Below are 23,907 nucleotides of genomic sequence, written 5' to 3' on the forward strand. Positions count from 1 at the left end.
ATAGTTTCTTTAAATTATATGTGTGTTTGTATGTGTGCATATCTATATCTACTGTATATCAATCTATATTTAAATAGATGCCATAATGTATATTGTTATCAGAATATATTTATTGCTGTAATTGTCTTTTGCTGATGTCCAGCTTATTCTTGCCGTATATCACCTTGGATGGATTTGTTCAACATAGTAACATAGTAACATAGTAGATGACGGCAGATAAAGACCCGAATGGTCCATCCAGTCTGCCCAACCTGATTCAATTTAAATTTTTTTTTTTTTTTTCTTCTTAGCTATTTCTGGGCGAGAATCCAAAGCTTTACCCGGTACTGTGCTTGGGTTCCAACTGCCGAAATCTCTGTTAAGACTTACTCCAGCCCATCTACACCCTCCCAGCCATTGAAGCCCTCCCCTGCCCATCCTCCTCCAAACGGCCATACATAGACGCAGACCGTACAAGTCTGCCCAGTAACTGGCCTAGTTCAATCTTTAATATTATTTTCTGATTCTAAATCTTCTGTGTTCATCCCACGCTTCTGAGGGGACTGAAGAGACCATTGTGTACAGAATTTGACACTAGTTCTCATCTCTGGGAAAGCTGTTCTATACTGGCACTATTCAATGTCATCCAACTGTGTTCCTGATTAATTTTCACATTGCACCCTTTGATTTTGGCCCAGGTTATGCTCGGCATTGTGAGATGATACTGTTGCACCCCTTCACTCATTGTGGGATGAAACTTGTCCCATCCCCCTCACTCAATGAAGCAGTAGCATCAAATCTTTGACAGTGCTTAGGCGTACTTAAGTCATTATAGAATGCTAGCAGAAATCTGCAATGTCACACCAAAACTTAGGTTTGCGACCCACCCCCCCTTTTACATCATGTCAATAGCATGATTAAATGGTCATGGCCCCAATTCACCAAGTGACACAAGTAGCATAGTATTCTCTAAGTCAGAGTTTCCTAAGTCGGTCCTGGATTACCCCCTTGCCAGTTAGGTTTTCAGGATATCCACAAAGAATATGAATAAAATTGATTTGCATACACTGCCTTCATTATATGCAAATCTTGTTCAGGCATATCCATTGTCTATATCCTGAAAACCTGACTGGCAAGAGGGCAGTACAGAACCGACTTGGGAAAAGCTGCTCTAAGCTATGAGCATTATTTAGTGCCATGCCCATGATTCACCTATGCCCCGCCAACATTTTATGCCTATCATGGAGTTACACACCATAGCGCTTAGATGCTACATTATAGAATACCATCTAGTGCAGTGTTCTTCAACCACCGGTCCATGGACCAGTGCCGGTCCACAGAAATTTCCTGCTTGTTCACAGGGTCAGCACATGCATCAGGCCCAAAACAGTGTTCTTCAACCGCCGGTCCACGGTGCGATCGATGTGGCGTTATCTTCGAGCCAGCTCCCTCTTCCTAACTAATTCAGTGCTCAAAGCTACGGGCAGTGGCTCCTATGGGCATCCTGCGCCTGAACCGGAAGCCTTCTCTTTGACGTTGCAATGTCAGAGGGAAGGCTTCCAGATGAGGCACGGAAGTGCAAGGTGCAATTAGTACTATTATGGGGTCGGGGTCTGGGGTGGAGATTGGGCGGGGTCTGGCCCACGACTTAGTGCAGTGTTCTTCAACTGCCAGTCCATGGACCTATGCCGGTCCACAGAATAATTATTTTATTTCTGCCGGTCCATAGGTGTAAAAAGGTTATTGGTGAAATCGCCACTTGAAGACACCTTAAATGCACGTAAGTGACGTATAGGTGTAGGCGCAAACTTATAGAATTGCTCCGTTAGTGTGCATATGCTTTAAATGAATCAAAAACATGGTGGGGGAGTGCAAGAGAAACAAGGCAATGCTATTGAATTGTTCAGAGCCGGCTAACAAGATCCAAAACAGGAGTGTCAAAGTCCCTCCTCGAGGGCCGCAATCCAGTCGGGTTTTTAGGATTTCCCCAATGAATATGCATGAGATCTATTTGCATGCACTGCTTTCATTGTATGCTAATAGATCTCGTGCATATTCATTGGGGAAATCCTGAAAACCCGACTGGATTGCGGCAGTCGAGAAGGGACTTTGACACCCCTGATCCAAGACAATAAGGGGTGCCAAATAGAACCTATTGCTAGCTTACTCTCTGGCACACTGGTTAGGCCAGGGCTGCCTAAGTCCGGTCCTTGAGCTCTACTGGCAGGCCAGGTTTTCTGGATATCCACAATGAACATGCATGAGAGAGATTTGCATACCAAGAGGGCAGTGCAGGCCAATCCCTCTCATGCATATTCATTGTGGATATCCTGAAAACTTGGCCTGCCAGTAGATCTCGAGGACCGGACTTGGGCAGCCCTGGGTTAGACCTACAGTCTTCTACCCTGATGTTTCTAGTTCACTTCAGATCCCACTCATTCCCTTTGGCAGAAGAGAAATAATAATTAAAAAAAAAAGATTAAAAGATTTTTACCTAGGACAATGCCAGGTGGACTTTACAGTCTATGACCCAGAAATATCAAAGAAGGAACAAGTTAATCATGTATTTAATGGGTATAACTAATGGGCAGACTGGATGGACTGTCATTTACTATGTTACTATTGTATCATGGGCAGAGTTTTGGGTTGCAAATACATTCCTTCTATTCGTACTAAGGTTTTACTGCTTTCCAGGATCATCTTGGGCTCTCCAGGAATGAAAGGGTAACCTCCAGGACATCGATATGAGCAATCTTGGGAAAAACCTTTAGGGAATAGTGCTAAAAAGGGAACAGCAAGGTGAATCGGATTCCTCTTTCACTTTCTCACTAGTTTCATATCGTATTCCTGGATTATCAGTGTTTGTACTCAAAGGCATTCAGTTACATGTGATCTGATTTTTGTGAGCCACATATGATAACATTTAAAATTTTAGAATAATGCAGTGATTTTGGCTGTGTTTTGTGGTGGTGCACTTTTATAAACAGGCCACTTTGTTAAGGTTTTGCACTCAGTGCAAAGCTTAAAATTCAGTAAATGCAGGAGGAAAGCAAAGCATCTGGCTTGCCTTTATCACACAAGGCAGACCCTTACCACATGGGCCCTACATTACATGCCTCATCTATCTGTTAAGGCAAGTAACGTGGGCCAAGTGCAAGCAGACCAAAACTATAGCACCTGCAGTGGCAGAAACCAATCCTCTCCTGATCCAGGCATGACCTGACCTCCAACCCCTACTTTTAGTCACTTGAGGTCTATCCTGATAGTCTAGTGAGCCAGGGCAAGAGTGACTCTCCTAGGAGTTTAGTTCCTAATTCATTTTAATTTGGCTCAGTTCTGTGGGGCTTTTGGGTGCCCACATTGGGGTGTCTGTTTGGTTGTGTGTGGGTATGGTTTGGGTGGTGAGGTGTGGTTATTGGGGTGTATGGATGTGTGGGGGTTGGAGAGATTTCAAATTTGGGTGGGGGGAGGTGGTTCTTCACTGCTGTTGGGGGGGAGGTTGCTATTTGTTCTCTGGATGTTGGAGAGTATAAGAATACAGCTCTCTAGCGTCAGTAACTGCTTTGCTTCTTTACTATTTGGGGTTGTATACTGGGGGGAGGGATTAGAGATTTATGATCTTTGTCTTGCAGAATTCTATAGCTAATTTCAGGAGGGACGGGTTGGGGGGCATGGGAGATGTACTTACTGTCTGGAAAAACTTTTGATGACGTTCTAGTTGTTGTAACTCGATGTACTTGGTTCTTTACCTCTAGTGTATGCACTGTATTCTGGTTTTGATGGTTTTTATGTCATCAATAAAAATGATTTGAACTAAAAATGGTGCCTATGATTCCTAGCAGTAGTGTCGCTGTATTACATTGGGGTCATCCTGCAAAAAATTTAGTTTTAATACTCTACTTTTTCGCTTTTTATTTCTCTTTTATTGTTTTTATGGCTTTGTAAACCTGCCCTGGCCCATTAGACCAGTGTTTCTCAACACGTGGTACGCGAGCCACTTGTTGGGGGTTCACAGCCTGGCCGCCAAGAGGATATTCCTGCCCATCTGTAGAAGCCGCCGCACCAGGGATCTCACCTTCCTTCCCATCTCCTATCGCAGCCAGGGATCTCACTTTCCCGCCCGCCCCCTGTTGCTGCTGGGGATCTCGCCTTCCTGCCTGCTCCCTGCCGCAGCCAAGGATCCCTCCCTCCCTGCCTGCCTGCCTGCCCATCCCCCTCCCGAAGCTGACCCAGTTCTTGTTCTAGCCACACTCGCTCCTTCAGTTTGCAGCGGCACTGCTTGCAGGGATGGCACAGGCAGTGATTTCCACCCTACACATAAGTAGCTGACTCGGAAACCTTTTCTCCGATGTCAGAGTTGACGTCAGAGGTAAGGCTTGTGGGTCAGCCACATGCAGTGTGCAAATTGCTGCCTGTACCGTCCCTGCAACGAGAGCTGCTGAAGACTGAAGGAGCGAGTGTGACTTGAACAAGAACTGGATCAGCTTCGGGGGCAGGGGAAGAGCGTTAGGCAGGGAGGGAGGGATACCTGGCAGAGGGCGGGCAGGAAGGCAGAATCCCCGAAGGCAGCGGTGGCTTTTACGGATGGGCGGCTACTTACATGCAGTGAGGGGGAGGGGGCATGAACTCAACACAGATGGAAGGGAGGGGATATAAACATGAAGAGAGAGAGGAAGGGGCACTAAATTGGGACATAGGAGGGAGGAAATAGAAAGGGAGTATTGTTGGACATGAGTATGTGAGTGAGAGGGAAAAAGATGGTGCACATGGAGAAAGGAAGAAAGAGGAATATTGGGCATAGAGAGAGAGGATTGAGGTAGAGATGCATGGAGGAGAGAAGGATGAGCAGGAGAAATGTTGGATATGGTGATGGAGAGGGAACACAAGGACAGATTGAAGGGGATTGCAAGGGGGAGGAATGTTGGACATAGTGATGGAGGGAGAAATTGGCATGGTGCTGGAGAGGTTTTGATAGAAGGAGAAATGGGCATGGGGCTGGTGGGCAGTGGTGAAAAATGCTGCACATGATTCGGAGGATGAGAAAGGGAGAAATTTGGATGTGACAGTAGAGGGGGTGGGAGAGATTTCTGGATCTCTCAAGACAGATGGACAGAGAGAGAGAGGGAGACTTGTTGCCAATAGGGGTGAAGGAGAGAGGAAGAAAAGTTGGACTCATGGAGTGACAGAGAGATGTTGGTTGAGGAAGGGAATGAGGTCCAGAGGAAAGGAAGCTTGCAGGAGTCAGAAAGTGTTGGGCTCATGGAGAGGGAGAGAGAGAGAGAGAGAGAGAGAGAGAGTGAGCGATGGATGGGGAGGGCAGAAAGGAGGGAAGGAGAAATGTTACAGAGGAAGGGAGAGAGGGCAGAGAGTAAAAAGTTGAACTCATGGAGGGGGAGAGAGAGATGTTTGGGGGAGAGAATGAGGACTGGAGGAGAGGAAGCATGCAGGAGGCAGAGAGAAATAGATGTTGGACTGGTGGAAAGGAGGGATAAATGTTGGATTTGGCACTAGAGCAGTGGTCTCAAACGCGTGGCTTGGGGACCACATGCGGTCCGCCAGGTACTATTTTGTGGCCCTCGGTATGTTTATCATAATCGCAAAAGTAAAATAAAACACTTTCTTGATCATATGTCTCTTTAGCTATAAATTACAATATTATTATTAAGACTTAGCTAAAAGGAAAGATTTATAAAGTATAAAGAGTTTTACTTCATACAAAATTGTCATTTCTTTAATAAGACATGAACTATTTTTTTCTGAGGCCCTCTAAGTACCTACAAATCCAAAATGTGGCCCTGCAGAGAGTTTGAGTTTGAGACCACTGCAGTAGAGGAAGTGGGAGAGATGCACCCTGGATCTCTCTCTCTCTCTCTTTTCCCACTCCCTTTGCACTAAGGGAGAGAATAATAGAAGGACAGTGAGAGAGAGAGGGATTCATGTTGCCATTGGGAGTGGAGGAGAGAGGAAAAAAAGTTGGTTGGGGAAGGGAATGAGGTCCAGAGAAGAGGAAGAGTGCAGGAGGCAGAAAGAAAGAAATATTGGATGTACTGTCAGAAGGAAGTGCAACCAGAGACTCATGAAATCACCAGACAGCAAAGATAGAAAAAATGATTTTATTTTCAATTTAGTGATCGAAATATGTCAGTTTTGAGAATTTATATCTGCTGTCTATATTTTGCTCTATATTTGTCTAGTTTTCTATAATTGTTACTGAGGTGACTTTGCATATTTTAAAGTCATCTGCCTTGACTTCTTTGAAAAAAAAAATCGAATATAAATAATTAACATTTAATCTGCGTACAGTGTGCTTTGTGGTTTTTTTTAAAATTTTGTGATTACCATTATGTATTAGTATATTGTGTGTATATGAAAAATGGAAGAAATTGCATTACATTTAGTACTATTGCTATGGGGGCGGTGTCGGGGTGGAGCTTGGCAGGTCTAGGGCAGACACTGGGCAGGGGTACTCGGTTGACATTGATTAGACTTAGGGGGTACCTGGCTTGAAGAAATTGAGAAACACTGCACTAGACTACCAGGAAAGCCTCCAGGTGAGTCCCACAGGATTGGGGAGGGGATCAAGGTATAGTGTTGGGGCTTTTGTTAGGGGATTTGATCAGGGGGAAAGACACCTTTTGGGGGCATAGTAGCGGTTTGTTGTGTGTGGGGGCTACCGCATTAAGTGTAGCCACATTATTGACAGTCATGACAGCCCACTGTATTGTCCCACATGCTAACTTTCTGTGCCGGCCACCCCCAAGCACTGCCCAGATCCCTGCTCCATTTTCATTAAGCAGCTTGCATGGGATTTTTTTCCCCTTTTTACTGCTTTTAGCATGTGGTACCCAATAGAGTGGGTCTGTACTAGTGGATACCATATACCAGTGCCCATGCAGCTTGGTAAACATGCTTCCAAATCTGCATGCATTATAAAGTCAAGTAAACCTTTTACCCTTTAGAAAATACAACTTACACAGTTTTAATGTGGTTTTTTTTCAGTACTGTTTTGTTTAACCATTTGTGGTAAGCAATCAAATCTCCAGGTATAAATCCAGCTATGGTGGCTACCTCATCCTAGCTCAGTCTGAATTACCGGATTCCATTGTAGATTTGTCCCTTTTTATGCACAAAGTTGTGATTCTTATATCCTTAAGCAAGTTAGGATTTCATCTCAGCGCTTGCAATGGGCTAAAACCAGGACTAAATCAGCCTGCCCTGGCTGAGGTGGCAACTCTTACCTTAGTTCTCTTTTTCCTGGCCTCGTCTCATTTCTCTTCAAAGCTGGGTTCTAAAATAAGTCAAGTGGTGCAGCCTTTGGCCAGACTTGCAAGCCTTGCCATCTGCATTTGAGATATTCGCATGATTAACCTGAACTTGTACCTTTTTCACAAAGATGCGATATAACTCTTTAGGCCAATCCTGAAACATTCTGGTGCCTAAAGTGCTCATTTTGCACGGAAGATAAAGAGACAAGAAATATCACAACGTATTAGGATGTAATTTCAAACGCCAGAACTGGCCAAAAGAGCCTCCATTACCACTTCGGAAATTTTAGGAAGCTTTTTTGGAGGGAGAAGGGAGGAGGAAATCCTGGAAGGTACCTACAGAGGTAGGTCTCGGTTACATCCTCCGGAAAGCTGTATTCACTCCTGTAAGTTTCACTCTGTATAACCTTTCAAAACCTCAGCAATTGCTGAATATTTTACAAGGCTCATCAAGGATGGAGGAGATGGCAAAGGCTAATCAATGTGCAAACTGTATTTTATTTTCACAATTGGTTTTTATGAGAAAGATGTAATATTTTTCTTTGTCTGTTATTAACTGTTGTCTGAAACTGTCTACTTTGGTTTCTGTATTTTAATATGTCATGCTTATAACTTTTTTCTTCTTTTCTCTCTTTTTCTATGCAGACTTTTATAGTAGTAAACAAAGGGAAAGCAATCTTCCGGTTTAGTGCCACGCCCGCCTTGTATATTATAAGTCCCTTTAATCTCCTTAGAAGAATAGCTATTAAGATTTTGATACATTCATATCCTTTTCAAAAGTACCTGATCTGTGTTTCTAATGCCAGTTCTGGTGTAGTCACTGGTTTATAATACAGTAAAAACTGAGAGCCTGTGTGTACACTGTAGCAGAATGAGACCCCTGGGAATATCTTCTTGTGTGACTGTCAGTTCCTATTTTTCTACTTCTTGTATATGCATACCAAAGACTGACATAGATCTGTCCTGCAGCTGATGCGATTGGACAATTTGACATTAGCTACCTGCTCTCTGATGGTCTGGTGTCACCTGCGTAAGGGATACATTCCCTGAGAGAATGGAGTATGGAAAAGAGATAATTTTGACCTGTAAAGTGATTGGTTCTGATCTGGGAAGTCATGGACACAAGGCCTAATGTTTGTATAGTGATTTGTATCAACTTTGGGAAAGGGGTTTATGTTTTCAATGAGTCTGCATTAGTGCTGCCCGATTCAGGAAAAAAAATTTTGATTCGATTCGATTCAGCCTGTTGAATTGATTTTTCGATTCGATTTTCCTGTCCAATTGGGTGTTTTTTTAAAACATCCTGGTGGGTTTATTTTATAGCCTTTTCACCCCCTTTGCCTTCTCCTAACCACTGTGGTGTAAACAAAATAAACAAACAAAAAAGACTTTTCCTCTTTCTATTAAATCCTAGCTCATGTTCACGGTCTAATACCAGCTCTGGCAAGATACACTTTTCAAATCTGACATATTGTAATCACAAAACGGAAAATAAAATTATTTTTTCTACCTTTTGTTGTCTGGTCATTATTCAAATCTTGTTGGTCCCAGGCTGTGGTTGTCTTCTGATAACTTACTTGCCAGGGTCTCCTTCTTTCTTCTTTCCCTGTGCTAACCATCAATCTTCTATCTCTGTTCTCCCCTTCTGTTTCCTTTCCCTCCCCTGGAGGTCTGGCATCTTTCCTTTTTTTCATCTCCATCCACAGATCCACCTTTTCTGAACTTTCATCCAGCATCTCTCCCTCCTTCCCCACCACCCCAGGGTCCACCATCTTTCCCTTTCTGTTCCTTTCATCCCTAAATCCCATTGTCCACCATCTCTCTCCCTCTCCTCTGTTTTTAGACCCATTATTTCTTCCCCCCCAAAGTCCGGCATATGCACATCTCTGTGAACCCTCCCCTTCCCTCCATCCCTCTGTCTACTTCTACACCAGGGCCCCCTCCCCTGAAGGCCTGTCCCCCCCTCTGAAGGACTGCACCTCCCCCCTATGTGCTCCTCCCTGACCTCCCATGCCTCCATTTACCCGATTCCAGCAGGGAGCAGCCTACCATGGGGTGGCATTTCCCCGCGCCCCTCCCTCTTTTATCAAGCTCCCACTGCCACCATAGGGTGGGGGGAGTGTTTCTGCTGGCTCACAATGCACAGCATAGCATTGCACAATATAGAGCATTGCTAATGACAGCTATCCAAAAAGCGAATCAATAACAAACCCCTTTAAACTGACATTTTATTTGAAAAATTGAATAAAAGTATATAGTTGAAAAAAAAAGAATAAAGTTCAAGGTATTACCATTTTACTTCTTTCCATTAATCAACATCTCTCCCTAATAGCTGCTGCATTAGAATAACTAGGTGCATTATATAGAGCAAGGGTATTTTGCAGCATTTATTTTAAGTAGGAATGAAATCAAAGCACAAAAACAAACAAACACATAAGGTTGCAAATATTCCTATCCCCCTCCCCAATACTTCTTGAATTTGGCAAGCCTGCAGCAGAAGTAGCGGCTGCACAAACCTTTGAGCAGGGATGACTGCGACAGCTTGACGTGGTCCTCGGGGAAGGAGTCCAGCAGGCGCTTGAAGAGCCGGCCCAGGTCCGAGTAGCTCCGGTGCAGGTACAGCCTGCAGAAATGATCACCGGTACTTTAGCCATCATTGCAGGTTGCCATAGGCCTCAGGAGTTGTCTTCCCTCTGCCGCGGTCATGTCCCTCCTCTGACATCAGAGGCAGGATTGCGGCAGGGGGAAGACAGCTCCTGAGGCCTATGGCAACCTGCAATGATTGCTAAAGTACCGGTGATCATCTCTGCAGGCTGCTCCCTGCTGGAATCAGGTAAAGGAGGCATGGGAGGACAGGAGGGAAGTCGGACACTGCAGCACTTCACGACTGACTCTCCCCCCTTGCTCTCTAAATGAGGAGCGGCAGCGCTACCGATCCTGCTTTAGGGGGCGAGGGGGGAGGGTCAGACAATGAATCGGAAGGCCAATTTTTTTTGTGTGTTTGAATCGATTCGAATCGATTCACCCGAAATGAATTGGTGAATTGATTTGAATCGTGAATCGGGCAGCACTAGTCTGCATAGCTTTTCCCCACCTACGCTAATCAATTTGGTTGCCTTCTGCCACTGTTGGCACGATGCAGGAGGCTATAAGAAGGCATGGTTTATTCTGGGAATTCTTTTTCTCTCGATTCTTACAGAAAAATTTTTATCTCAGATATCGCTTTCACTGGTAAGCTGTAAACTGGTCTACCAGTGGGAGGGAACTTCAGAAATTGAAACACATGTCCCCCCCCATCTCCCCTACCACCATTTTTCTTTCCTTTGTAAAGTAAATCAACTCATTGTGAGAGAGAAGGAGCATTTCCACATAGTCCCCCAACCTGGGATCAGCTAGGTAAGAAGGAAACAGAAATGATAGACAAGGCCTGGGCTCTGATTGACTTTATGCAAGATGTCTGTCATGATCCATGAGTACCATGATTCTCTTACAGACACAGTTGTCCCCTAAATTATTGTGATGCAGCTGTTTGAAAGAGTGATGAAGTAACCTAATGGTTAGTGCAGCAACCCGAGAACTAGGGTAGCTGTGTTCAATTCTCATTGTAGCTCTTTGTGACTCTGGGCAAGTCACTTAACCTTCCATTGCTCAGCTACAAAATAAATCCCTGGATATAATATGTAAGTGCTTTGATTTTAACCATAAAAAGGTGGCATATCAAATTCCATCCCCTTTCCTTTCTTAAAAAAAGGAATAAAAAAATATAATGGTGTACGAGTATTCAGTAAAACCTTGATTTATTTATTGGGCTTTATTAACAGCCTTTTTATGAAGAGATTCACCCAAGGCGGTATCATAATGTTACCCAGGAGACCGCACTAAAAATGATCTTTGGCAGTCCCTAATAAAAGGGGTCCTAATTTTTATTAAAGGGCTTTATCTGTATCCCTGGCACATGTCTCTGAATATGTTCTTCCCTGACCCTTACAGATTTCTTATGCCACTTATGAATTGATTTTAAGAACAAGCCTTAAAATGTTGGAGAAAATAAACAGCAAGAGCTGGAATGGTGCAGCTGGACAGCAAGCTCTCAATTTTCAAGGACAATCCAGCCATTCTGAATATCCACACTGAATATGCATGAAATATATCTACACACATATCGATGCCAGTGTATGGAAATTAAGCTTATTCTTTGTGGCCATCCTGAAAATCCAACTCACCAGGCAGGTCCTGATGACTGTGAGAATCCACTCATTCCATTCATGCTGTCACTGTTGATGCAGACACCCATGCAACGAATAGTGATGTTTGACGCCAGGGAGTGCCGCATTGTCGTTTCACCATATGATAATGATTGGTTAGCGATGATAACCTTACAGAGAAATCTCCCTGATAGAGCACTGAAGAGAAAAGTTAAAAATAAAAAGAGGAATTTTACAAAATCCTGTCAGGGGCACTATTCAGGTGGCGGCCGTGAACGTTTGTTAAAATAATGGTAGTGCCCGGAAGTTATGTGCTCATTTTCAAAATAGATAGACGTCCAAAAGACAGCATAAACCAGCACTTGAACGTCTTACTAGTCAAAACGTCCAAGTGGGTGTTCTCAAAACAGACTTTCTAGATGTTTTGTCTCCAGTGCAGCTAAATCTTAAGGGTGTGTGTTAGAGGCATGCTTTGGTGGGTTTAGGACTTGGACGCTTTGCAGGGATAATCAAACCTTTAAAAAAATAAGTCCCGTGCTTTTTTTTTTTTTTAGACGTTTGGAGCTAGACCTGTTTTAAAAGTGTTTAAATGCTAAAAAGGTGCCCAAACTGACCAATTGACCCCTCCTTACTCCCCTAGTGGTCACTGATCCCTTCCTACCACCCAAAGATATTTTTTAAAAACCCACCCAGTACTGTCCAGCCTGTATGACAGATTCACATGGCTCATATACATCGGCAGAGCAGAGGGGCACACTACGGATTACTGCAGTAAATGTCATATTAAAAGTCCCAGGTACAGATGTTACTATAACTTGTTTATATTGTATAGTGAGCCCTCCAAAACCTATTGTACCTACATAAAGATGTCACCTGCAGGCATAAGGGCTATTGTGGTGTATAGATTTATTTATTCAATTTTCTATACCGTTCTCACAAGGGAGCTCAGAATGGTTTACATGAATTTATTCAGGTACTCAAGCATGTTTCCCTGTCTGTCCCGGTGGGCTCACAATCTATCTAATGTACCTGGGGCAATGGGGGGATTAAGTGACTTGCCCAGGGTCACAAGGAGCAGCGTAGGTTTGAACCCACAACCTCAGGGTGCTGAGGCTGTAGCTTTAACCACTGCGCCACACAGTAAGTTTTGGGTGGGTTTTGGAGGGCTGATTGTACAATATAAACAAGTTATTGTGACATCTGTACCTGATACTTTTACTATGACATTTACTGCAGTAATCCTTAGATTGCCCCTCTGCTGTTCTCAGGATTGCTTAGCTTTCTGTGAGAGTTTGGACGTCAGAAAAACTTGCTTTTGTGCGTTTTTTTATGTGGACGTCTTTATATTCAAGAATAGCTAAAGAATATAGATGTATTAAGGGCTCGAACGTCTAGATAATTTATTTTCAAACAAAACAGATAGATGTCTTGTAGTTTCGAAAATGAACATTTACTGTATTGGATTTCTGGATGTCTTTCCCATAACTTCCAAACTCAGACTTAGACGTCCTATTGAAAATGCTCCCCCAAGGCTGATATTCACTGCTGTTCTGACATAGCTACCCAGATAATGTTAGGATCACTATTTAAACTGACCTTTTTTTCTTGGTTAGTTATGTCGGACCAGCAGTGAATATGGCTAGTGCCTGCATAACTTCCTGGATTTTTTGAGCCTGCCCCAGACTGTCCAGGTCAGATGAGACAATCAGGGTCATTGTCTGAGCTAAGTGCTTCTGAATAGTGTATTCCCTCCTCAGGCAATCAGCATGATTTAACTAGGCGAGAGCTTCTGCCCTGTTAAATCCTTTTGAATATCTGGTCCTGAATTTCTTGCATTCTGCTGTAATTAGTTTAATCAGTTTAATCACTTAAACTTCATTTCAAACTCTTGCCTAATGAAGATGTACAAGTTGCTTTGGTTTTCCTTGACTGTCCTGCACAGTATTCAGCATGATCATTATGTGTACTATTTTGACCAATTGTGTATTCATGACTTTTAGTAATCCTCCAGACTGGTCGAAGCAGGTGGAGTAAGTATCATTTTTCTTACTTTATTCTCTTATATTTGTGTAGGCTCTTCTTGTTTCATCTCAGAACCTTGTACAATCCCCTGTAATTGTTTTCGTTATCTCAGCTTGTGCAGTTTACTTTTAATGAACCACTGTTTTTAACACTTTTAGTTCTTATATTGGCATTATATTGGCATTTATATGAAATCTGTGTTCATTTCATATTGAGATATGTATCTGAAATACCCTATCAACAAATGCTGTAAAATATTTTTTCCTAAGTAATTGAGACCAGAATTTCATTGTATGCTATCAACTGAAATGGATTTCTAGTGCAATGTGTCTAGTAGACTTGAACAGTAGGGTTATATCCCTGAACCCATATCTTTGGACTCCGCCTCCTTCCCAGAGGGTTGTGCTGTGCTCTCCCAGTTTTCCCTTTTGCAAGCAAGTAGAGAAGGTGTCTTTCTGATCTTCTCTGCAGTTCTTTGTTATTTTTGGGTTTTTTGCATCCAAAATTTGAGGCTTTAGTGCCCAGAGGTTCCCACTGCGGCAGAAGTATTCTGCTAGTGAGATCAAACTTCGAGGATATCTGTCTAGCCAACCTGCTTTAATATTTTTGGAGCTCAAGGTCCGTTCCCTAGTAGCTTGCTCACATCCCTGATTTATCAGGAGCTTGAGCGCAGGCTGTTTGACACCGTGTCCAGCCATTTGGGCTTTATTGGAGCTGGCTGCGTTTTCCTCCTCCCCTAGTGATACGAGGAGTTCAGGGGGTTGAGGCTCAGTCTGACATCAGCCAGAAGCCACCAGCCAGAAGACCACACTTTATCCCAGCTGCAGGCTCTGAGCTGACACAGATAGGGTCCACATGGCACAGTAAGTAAGACTATTGTAGCCTGTGTGGAAAATTGGGTGGGGTCTGAATATTTTGATTTTTGGCATCAGCAATAGGGTCCCTCACCTGAAGAAACCCTTTTTTTTGGCTGCAATTTTTTTTACTTTCATTTTTCTCCCCCAGCCTTTTTTGGTGCCAAGATCGTTGCTGTGGTGGCCATCTTTGATTTCCCAATTTCTTTTTAAAAGTCTCTATTTGCCTCAAAACCCTAAATTTTGCTTAAAATTGATAGGGATGGACTCCTCAGGCGTTTCTACCCCTATATCATGCCAGGTTTGTGTTAGATGGCTGGCCGAGGAGCGTCTGTATACCATTTGCCTCGGGGGAGGGGGGCAAGAGCAATGGTTTCAGTTACCTCTTTGTTCTCTAGGGCTAGGGATCCAAAGGAGGCTCATTTTCCAGGGAAAAGACCCCCTTCTAGATCTGTCTAACAGTGAATTGGTGAAACACAGTCACGTATTCACTGTGGAACCCAAGAGAAGGAAGAATGAGTCTTTCCAAGGGTCATTTCGCCCATCATGTTAGGAGTTCACTCCTGATTTCATGATTCTGATGTGGAGTGCCTGTTTAAATTGTCGGGATCAGCCCATGTCTTTTTCAGGCACGTCCGAGACTGAGCAGATGGACTTTCCTCAGGTGGCTCCCCGATTGGAATGAGGCCAGTGGGCAGGAGGTGGTGGTCATCCTGGGCCAAGAAGAGGATCTTGACGGTATGTCATCTGTTTAAGGCAAACAGTGCTTTATCCTAGGACAAGAAGGCAGATATTCTGTACATTTGGGTGACGTCACCGACGGAGCCCTCTAGCGGACGTTTTCGCAAGCAAACTTGCTGGAAGACCTTCAAGCTTGCGATTGGCCCGTGCACGTGCCCCTCCCTCCCGACCTAGGGCATGGGTCTCCTCACCGTGGTCTCAGTTCTCTGTTTTCCGCGGAGCCAGAAGCACTGCTCCCTTGCTTCGCGTGATATTGTTGTCCCTCTTGCACCATGGCTTGTTTGGTTAGTTTCAGTCAAGTCGCTGTGCCAGCGTCTTTGTTTTCCTTTCTTTTTCGTTTTTTTCAGTTTGTATATTTTTGACCGGGTTCCCGGTCTTACTCTGGCCGCCTGGCCTCGTGGGGCCGCGACCATATTTTCTTCTTATGTCCCAGCCTCATTCCGGGTTTAAAAACTGTACTAAGTGCAACCGGGTTATCTCCATCACCGACCCTCATCGTTGGTGTGTAGAATGCCTGGGTGCGGAGCACTGCACTGAGTCATGTCCCCGTTGTGCGACTTTGCAACTGCGGGCTCTTCGTAGAAAGGTGGCCAAGATTCTCTAACTCTTTGGCCCCATGGATCCTGCGGGACAGGCCTCAAGCTTGGCCTCGAAGTCCTCGGCCTTGAAGTCCCCGTTGGCCTCGAAGGCTCCGGCCTCAGCTCGTCCTGCTACTCTGGCCTCCGGTAAGTCTCCTCTTTCCTCCTCAGGTGTGCCGGCAAAGAAGCCTGCCTCGGAGTCTCATCTCAGTGTCGCCTCGTTGGCGTCTTCGAGACATCACTTTAAGCGTGCCTTCTCAAGTAGGGAATACTCTTCCTCGAGGTCGCCCCCGAAGGAGCGCACTGCTGCACCTAAGACCCAACTTCCTTTGGTTTCGGTGCCTATGTTCGAGGACATGCTTAAGGCTACTTACCACATATCTTTCCTCGGTGGTGAGCCAACTGGTCCCGGCTTCGACACCTCTGTCCGCGGTCTTGACCCTGTCTTGGTCTGACCATCCTGAGCATCCCCTCGTATCTCGAGGCCATACCCGCAAGACTCGCCGGGTTACCTCAAATGACTCTTCCTCTCCCGAGTCACCTGTGACTTTTCGGGGGTCCAGGCCTGGGGGCCGTTTTTCTCCTGCTGCTATGTCGCGGCTTGTCCCTCCTAAAAAGCCACGGTCTTCTCCGCCCCTTCGGGGCAGGTCTCCAACCGCGAAACCTTCCAGGCACACGCTTGTCCTCGAGTTGGACTCTAGTGTATGTTCCTCATCGAGGCGGCTGCCAGCCTCTAAGGGGTCTTCTTCGAAACCGGTGGAGGAATTTTCCTTTGCCCTGTCTTCTCCGAGGCTTCACCAGCGGCTTCCTCGGTCCCCGGGGTCTTCCCCAGTCCATCTTGCTCGGGGTCGTTCCTCGACGCCCCCTAGACACTTTAGTCGAGCCTCATCGGTCTCCCATTCGTGGGACTCCGAGGCTCTGGCTTACTATTCGAGGGAAATTTCTCCCTCTTTCTCAGCTGCCCCCAGATCTCGCTCGGGGTCTCCTCAGGAGGGTGAGTCTTCTTCTCGAAACTCCTCCTTTACTTGTTTCATCTCTGACATGGGTAGGGCCTTGAACCTGGACCTCTAGTCTGAGTCCCGTTATACCCAAGAATTCCTGGCGGAAATGGGTGTTGATCACCAGGTTCTCCAGCAAACATTTCTTCGGAACCTGGAGACCCCCTATGCGGTCCATTCCCTCCAAGTTGGAGTCCCGATACCGGACGATCCCAGTTAAGGGGTTTGAGAGTTTTCAGCTTTCTCACTAGTCCATGGTGGTTGAGTCTTTCTTGAAGTCCAACCCCTCGAAGGTTTACGCTGCCGTCCCTCCGGGCAAGGAGGGCTGTACGATGGACAAATTTGTTCGCTGTCTTTATCAAAATTCGATGATGGCGAACCGTGTCTTCAACTATAGCTTTATCTTTACGTCCTACCTTCGGTTCTGTGTGGATGCCCTTCGCTTGTTCCGGGAGGATGTCCCGGATTTTCGGCATCAGGAATTTTGTCTCCTCGAGGAGACCCTCTCCCAGCTCCACCTCTATATGTTTCAGGTGGCCTATGATGCCTTCAAGTTGTCCTCGAGGGTCACGGCATTTGCAATCACTATGCGTCGCCTCTCTTGGCTCCGGAGTATGGACATGGATCCGAACCTCCAGGATCGTCTAGCCAATCTCCCTTGCGTAGGAAACGAGCTGTTTGATGATTCCATTGAGGCAGCCACTAAGCGCCTCTCGGAACACGAACGGTCCTTCGCGTCTCTGGTGAGACTTAGCCGAAGACCTCTCCAGCTCGGTACTATAAAATTCCTCTCCGGAGGTATACACAGAAATCTACTTTTGCATTCTCTCGGCCTCCTTCAAAGCGGTCGCAATAGCAGCAGCAGCGCTTGGCTAAGGCCCTGATGCCGGCTCCGACGAAGCCTGTGCCGTCTTTTTGACAATTCCAGTGTGAGCCTTCGGGCTCCCTTCCTCCTGGAGCCTTCCCCCCTCCCCATTGGGGGTCGTCTCCATCATTTCTATACCCAGTGGGAAAGTCTTACCACCGACAGCTGGGTGCTTTCTATCATCCGGGAAGGGTACTCCCTGCACTCCAAGAGAGTTTCCTTCTGCCCGGTCTCAGCTGCCTCTCCTTCTACAGGAAGCTCAGGCCCTTTTTCGCCTTTGGGCGGTCGAGGAATACCGTATTTTGTTCCCAGTACTTTCTGGTACCCAAGAAGACAAGGGATCTGCGCCCGATCCTGGACCTCCATGCTCTGAACAAATTTCTAGTCAAGGAACGGTTCAGGATGCTCACCCTTCCTACCTTGTATCCCCTCTTGGACAAGGGAGACTGGTTGTGCTCACTGGACCTCAAGGAGGCATACACGCACATTCCAATACACCTGGCCTCTCGCTGGTATCTGAGATTCTGGGTGGGGGATCTCCATCTCCAATATCGTGTCCTTCCCTTCGGCCTGGCGGCCTTCCCGAGGGTGTTCACGAAGTGTCTAGTCATAGTAACTGCGGCCCTCCGTCTCCACAGCCTGAAGGTGTTTCCCTACCTCGATGACTGGTTGATCAAAGTGTCCTCGAGCCACGAAGTTCTGCGAGCGACGAATCAGACCATCTTGCTCCTGCAGAGTCTCTGCTTCGAGGTGAACTTCCCCAAGTCCCACCTCTGTCCATCCCAGTCTCTGGAATTCATTGGAGTGGTCCTGGCCACGGTCTGTCTCCGCTCCCTGCCTCAGCCTCATCTAGAGGCCCTTATTCGCTTGTGTCAGAGGGTGGCTCATGATGGTCCTCCTTGATCACATGGCCTCTAGGGTTCACGTGACTCCTTTTGCCAGACTTCACCTATGTATTCCGCAGTGGACTCTTGCGTCCCAATGGACCCAGGATTGAGACCCTGTCTCTCGACTCATTGTCGTGACTCCTTTGTTGAAGAAGTCTCTCCGTTGGTGGATGCTCTCTTCCAATCTTTCCAGAGATTTCTGTTTCATGCCCCCCTTCCGCAGATGGACTTGCCGGCCTATGCTTGGGGGGTTCATTTGGACGGTCTTCGCACTCATGGTCTTTGGTCCAGTGCCGACCGCCTTAGTCACATCAATCTGCTGGAGCTTCGAGCGGTTTTCCTCACCCTGAAGGCTTTTTGTCACCTGCTTCGCGACCGAGTGGTGCTGATCCGCACAGACAACCAGGTCGCCATGTATTATATCAACAAACAAGGGGGCACAGGGTCCCTGTCCCTGTCTCAAGAGGCGATGCGGCTCTGGGATTGGGCCATTCACCGCAACATATTCCTTCGAACGGTCTACATTCAAGGCCAGCACAATTGTCTGGCAGACAGGCTGAGTCGTCTTCTGCAGCCTCACGAGTGGTCCATCCATTCCTTGACCCTGCGTCAAGTGTTTGCTCATTGGGGGACTCCAGACGTTGATCTGTTCCGCTTCCCCCCTCAATCACAAGTTTCCCCGCTTCTGCTCCAGGGCTTACACCCCTCTCAGGCTCGAGGCAGATGCTTTTCTGCTGAGCTGGACGAACCTGTTTCTAAATGCGTTCCCTCCATTCCCTCTGATTCTGAAGACTCATCCTCAGGCTCAAGTCCACGAGTGCTATTATAATTCTGATAGCTCCTCAGTGGCCCCGACAGCCGTGGTTCTCCCTTCTGTTGCAACTCAGTTCCAAGGAGCCTCTTCTGCCTGTTTTTCCTTCTTTGCTTACACAGTCGAGGTTCTCTACTTCATCCCAACCTTCAGTCTCTGCACTTGACGGTTTGATTCCTCGAGACTTAATGCCCTCGTTCCAGTTCTCCCAGCCTGTGCTGGACGTCCTGGAAGCGTCTCAGAAAGAGTCCACTCACCAATGTTGCCATCAGAAATGGACCCGCTTTTCTTCTTGGTGTGCTACTCGGCAGCAGGAGCTGCTGTCCGCCTCCTTATCTGCTGTCCTGGACTATCTGTTGTACTTTTCTGGCACTGGACTCAAGTCCTCTTCAGTTCGAGTCCACCTTAGTGCCATTGCTGCTTTTCATCAGCCTATTGACAGGAAGCCTATCTCTGTTCATCCTGTGGTTTCCCGCTTCATGAAAGGCCTTTTCCACGTTCACCCGCCCCTTAAACCTCCTCCTGTGGTTTGGGATCTTAACGTGGTCCTTACTCGCTTGATGAAATCCCCGTTCGAGCTGCTAGCGTGGGCTCAGTTGAAGTTTCTTACTTGGAAGGTTGTGTTTCTTATTGCTCTCACTTCTGCCCGTCGGGTCAGTGAGCTTCAAGCCTTGGTTGTGGACCCACCTTTCACTGTCTTCCATCATAATAAGGTGGTTCTCCGTACTCATCCTAAGTTCTTGCCTAAGGTTGTTTCTGAGTTTCACATCAACCAATCCATTGTTCTTCCTGTGTTTTTTCCGAAGCCCCATTCTCACCCTGGAGAAGTGGCTCTGCATTCTCTTGATTGTAAGCGTGCACTGGCCTTCTACGTGAAGCGCACCGCTCCTCATCGTTCTGCTCCCCAGCTGTTCCTCTCTCTTGGGTTGCTCTGTTTCTAAGCGGACCATTTCTAACTGGTTGGCCGCTTTTATCTCTTTCTGTTTCGCTCAGGATGGTCTCTCCCTGCCGGGTCGAGTCCTGGGCCACAAGGTCAGAGCGATGGCGGCATCTGTTGCTTTCCTCTGCTGTACTCCACTTGAGGAAATCTGTAAAGCTGTCACTTGGTCCTCGGTTCATACGTTTACCTCGCACTACTGTCTGGATACTTTCTCCAGGCGTGACGGCCATTTTGGCCAGTCCGTGTTGCAAAATCTGTTCTCCTAAATTGCCAACTCTCCCTCCATCCCATTCTGGTTAACTTGGAGGTCTCCCACATGTAGAGAATATGCTGCCTGCTCGTCCTGGGATAAAGCACAGTTACTTACTGTAACAGGTGTTATCCAGGGACAGCAGGCAGATATTCTCGCAACCCAACCACCTCCCTGTGGTTGGCTTTTTTGCTAGCTATCTGAACTGAGGCCACGCTGAGGAGATGCATTCCCTAGGTCGGGCGGGAGGGACACACGCGCATGCGTGGGCCAATCGCAAGCTTGAAGGTCTTCAAGCAAGTTTGCTTGAGAAAACGTCCCGTAGGGGGCTCCTTCGGTGACGTCACTCACATGTAGAGAATATCTGCCTTCTGTCCCTAGATAACACCTGTTAACGGTAACTGTGCTTTCTGGCCTTATTGCGAATATTCTGTGGGAATTGAAATTGGAATCCCCTCAAGCCTCCAATTTTCAGTGCTCAGTTATGAGCAGCTCAGTAGCTCAGACCATGTACTTTCTCTCCCATCCAAACATCACGAAGCTAATCATGGATTACTGGGAGGACCCAGAGGGCTCCCTGAGGGTAGTTAAAACCATGTCCAAATTCTTTCCGGTGGCTCCTGATTTCCAGCAGATGTTTGATCAACCCAAGGTGGATTCGCTGGTAGCCCAAGTTACTAAGCAGACCTTGTTACCCAGTGAAGGGGGTATGATGTTAATGGACGCACAGGATCATAAGGTGGATGTGGTCCTTAAGAGGCAATTTAAAGCCTTAGCCCTTGGGCTTAAAGCTGTTGCTGCTGCTTCGTTTGTGGCTCATGTTTGCCATACTTGGCTCAGCCAGCTTCCAGCATTGGATGATGAGGAATCCTCCCAGATGGTTCTATCGGAAGTAAATTGTGGCGGATGCTCTTTATGACATTATTAAAGTCACAAGTAAAGTTTCCACTTTTTCCATTTCTGCCTGCAGAGATTCAGCCTTGATGACCATGCTTAGCAGGCTGCCTTTCAAAGGACAGATGCTTTTTGGTAAGGGCCTTGACAATTTTATGGCTAGTGTGCAAGATTGTCACCCAAATACCTTACTGGATAGTAGACCTTGGACTGCTCAAGGCTCCGGATGAGGAAATTTTCGAGGGTTTCAAAAATTTTGCTTATACTAAGGCAGCTATGCCCCTTAGAGACCTTTCAGGGGTCCAGACAGTTAATTAGTGGGGTCTGATGACTGAAAGCCTCTGACTCTTGTCTGTCCCCAGCCTCCAAGAAAACACAATGAGGCCAGGTCAGTAGTTGCGCCTCCCCAGATAGGGGGATTGCTGTCAGCGTACATGGAAGTCTGGGCACAAATATCCTGGAGATCCTGAGTCCTGGAGATCATTTGAGAGGGTTACAACATTGAGTTCTGTCACCAACTCTTGGACCTTTTTGTAGATTCACTGGTCAGCCGGCCAGAAAAGGTGATCAGAGTACAAACAACAGTAAAGAGGTTCTTGGATATTCATGCCATAGGGCCCGTACTGGACTCAGAATCAGGCTTGGGCAGATACTTCATAGTGCCCAAGAAAGGCTCGGAAGATTGGAGACCGGTCCTGGATTTCAGATCCACCAATACAGTGCTGAAAGTGCCTCATTTCTGCATGGAAACTGTTTGGTCATTGCAGTGATGGCTCCAGAGGAATTTTTAGCCTCTCTAGATTTGACGGAGGTCTACCTTCATATTCCCATCTTTCCGGTCCTCAGGAAGTACTTAAGATTTCATGTCCTGGAACAACATTTCCAGTTTTCCGCACTGCCGTTTGGACTAGGCTTTGCACCACACACCTTTACCAAGGTGATGGTAGTGGTGGCCACTTGTCTTCACAAAGTGGGGATTTAGGTGCACCCATTCATGGACAACTGGCTGATCTGAACCCCATCCAAAGAGGAATGAGAACAAGCAGTGATGCGAGTGGTCCATCTTTTGGAAGACCTGGAATGGATGGTCAGTTTCAAGAAGATATATACGTGGGAACCAACAAACACTATCTGCTTAAATCAGTGGTTCTCAACCCTGTCCTGGGGAACCCCCAGCCAATTGGGTTTCAAGATATCCCTAATGAATATGCATGAGAGAGATTTGCATACCTGTCACTTCCATTATATGCAAATCTCTCTCATGCATATTCATTAGGGACATCTTGAAAACCAACTGGCTGGGGATCCCCCAGGACAGGGTTGAGAACCAGTGGCTTAAATACTCTGCTAGATACATTAAAAATGAAGCAATCTTTGATCACATATTCTTAATAAATATAATGAAATATGACTCAATGCACATACAATGATAATCTAAAATCCAAATAAGACATATAACATAAACCCCAAAGCCACCTGCTCGTTATAGAAAGTGCATAAGTGCAATCGTCAATAAAAGTCCTCAAACAAAAGTTCTTCATTCCATGTTGACTACCAACAAAAGTCCTTCGGTGAAAACTTTTAATTTCTTCTATTTTTTTTTTTCTTATGAATCCTTGTTATCACTTGGAACCCAAGTGATAACAAGGATTCATAAGAGAAAAACCCCCAATGGTGTTTCGCGGAAAGCGTCTTCAGGAGACAAGACTTATGGGTAGTAGACTTCTGAGTTATAATCCTATAATTATGAATCTGTTATAAATACATATACTAAGAAAGCTAGTATACAAAACATGACCCTAATAATAAACATACCTTATAAATCCATATTGATGACAGCCATCAGGTGAAGAAAACCAATTCCCAGCTTGTCGGCTATACTTTTTATTGACGATTGCACTTGTGCACTTTCTATAATGGATGTGTGGCTTTGGGGTTTATGTTATGTCTAATTTCAAGAAGATGTAATCTTCGGCACTATATTCAAATCAATTTGAATGAAAAGTAAGGCTGATATATAAATATAATTCAACAGGGAGAAATTATCTCACTGCATTAATTACCTTCATTCAGTTTTATATTCATTTATAATTCATGGTTCCTCAGCGGGCCACCACATACTCGATTACTCTCATAGTACGTGGCTTTATGCTCACCCTCCTCATTGGAGCCAATTTATTTTATAATTTTATACTTATTTGCAATATTATAAGTGTGTTATTCACTACTGCGGATACTTAGCTTTAAGCTGTTGGCTTGTTAGCAAGACGCTGTGCTTGGGAGTTTTACGAAAACACCAACATGTTTCGCCCGTGTATATTAGTGGGCTTTCTCAAGGTTCCAACTCCCGCTCATAGACATTCGGCCACCAAAGCGCTTTGGTGGCCGAATGTCTATGAGCGGGAGTTGGAACCTTGAGAAAGCCCACTAATATACACGGGCGAAACATGTTGGTGTTTTCGTAAAACTCCCAAGCACAGCGTCTTGCTAACAAGCCAACAGCTTAAAGCTAAGTATCCGCAGTAGTGAATAACACACTTATAATATTGCAAATAAGTATAAAATTATAAAATAAATTGGCTCCAATGAGGAGGGTGAGCATAAAGCCACGTACTATG

General features: G+C 45.8%; 1 protein-coding gene across 6 annotated transcripts in view; it reads left to right on the forward strand.

The window, feature by feature from the left end:
* The window catches only part of SCN8A (sodium voltage-gated channel alpha subunit 8), a 411,930-nt gene that overhangs the window by 122,508 nt on the left and 265,515 nt on the right, over nucleotides 1-23,907 (forward strand). For 2 of the 6 annotated variants that reach the window (XM_033938385.1, XM_033938386.1), the window contains exons 3-4: nucleotides 7,890-8,008; nucleotides 13,390-13,479. The exons of 3 other annotated variants lie outside the window; for them this stretch is intronic. In XM_033938385.1, coding sequence (XP_033794276.1) covers nucleotides 7,890-8,008; nucleotides 13,390-13,479 — 209 coding nt within the window. Of the gene's footprint in view, nucleotides 1-7,889; nucleotides 8,009-13,389; nucleotides 13,480-23,907 lie in introns of those variants that run through there. One more of the 6 variants, XM_033938390.1, reaches the window with a different exon arrangement.

Source organism: Geotrypetes seraphini, chromosome 3 (assembly GCF_902459505.1).
Source record: "Geotrypetes seraphini chromosome 3, aGeoSer1.1, whole genome shotgun sequence".
In the NCBI taxonomy this organism is placed as follows: Eukaryota; Metazoa; Chordata; class Amphibia; order Gymnophiona; family Dermophiidae; genus Geotrypetes; species Geotrypetes seraphini.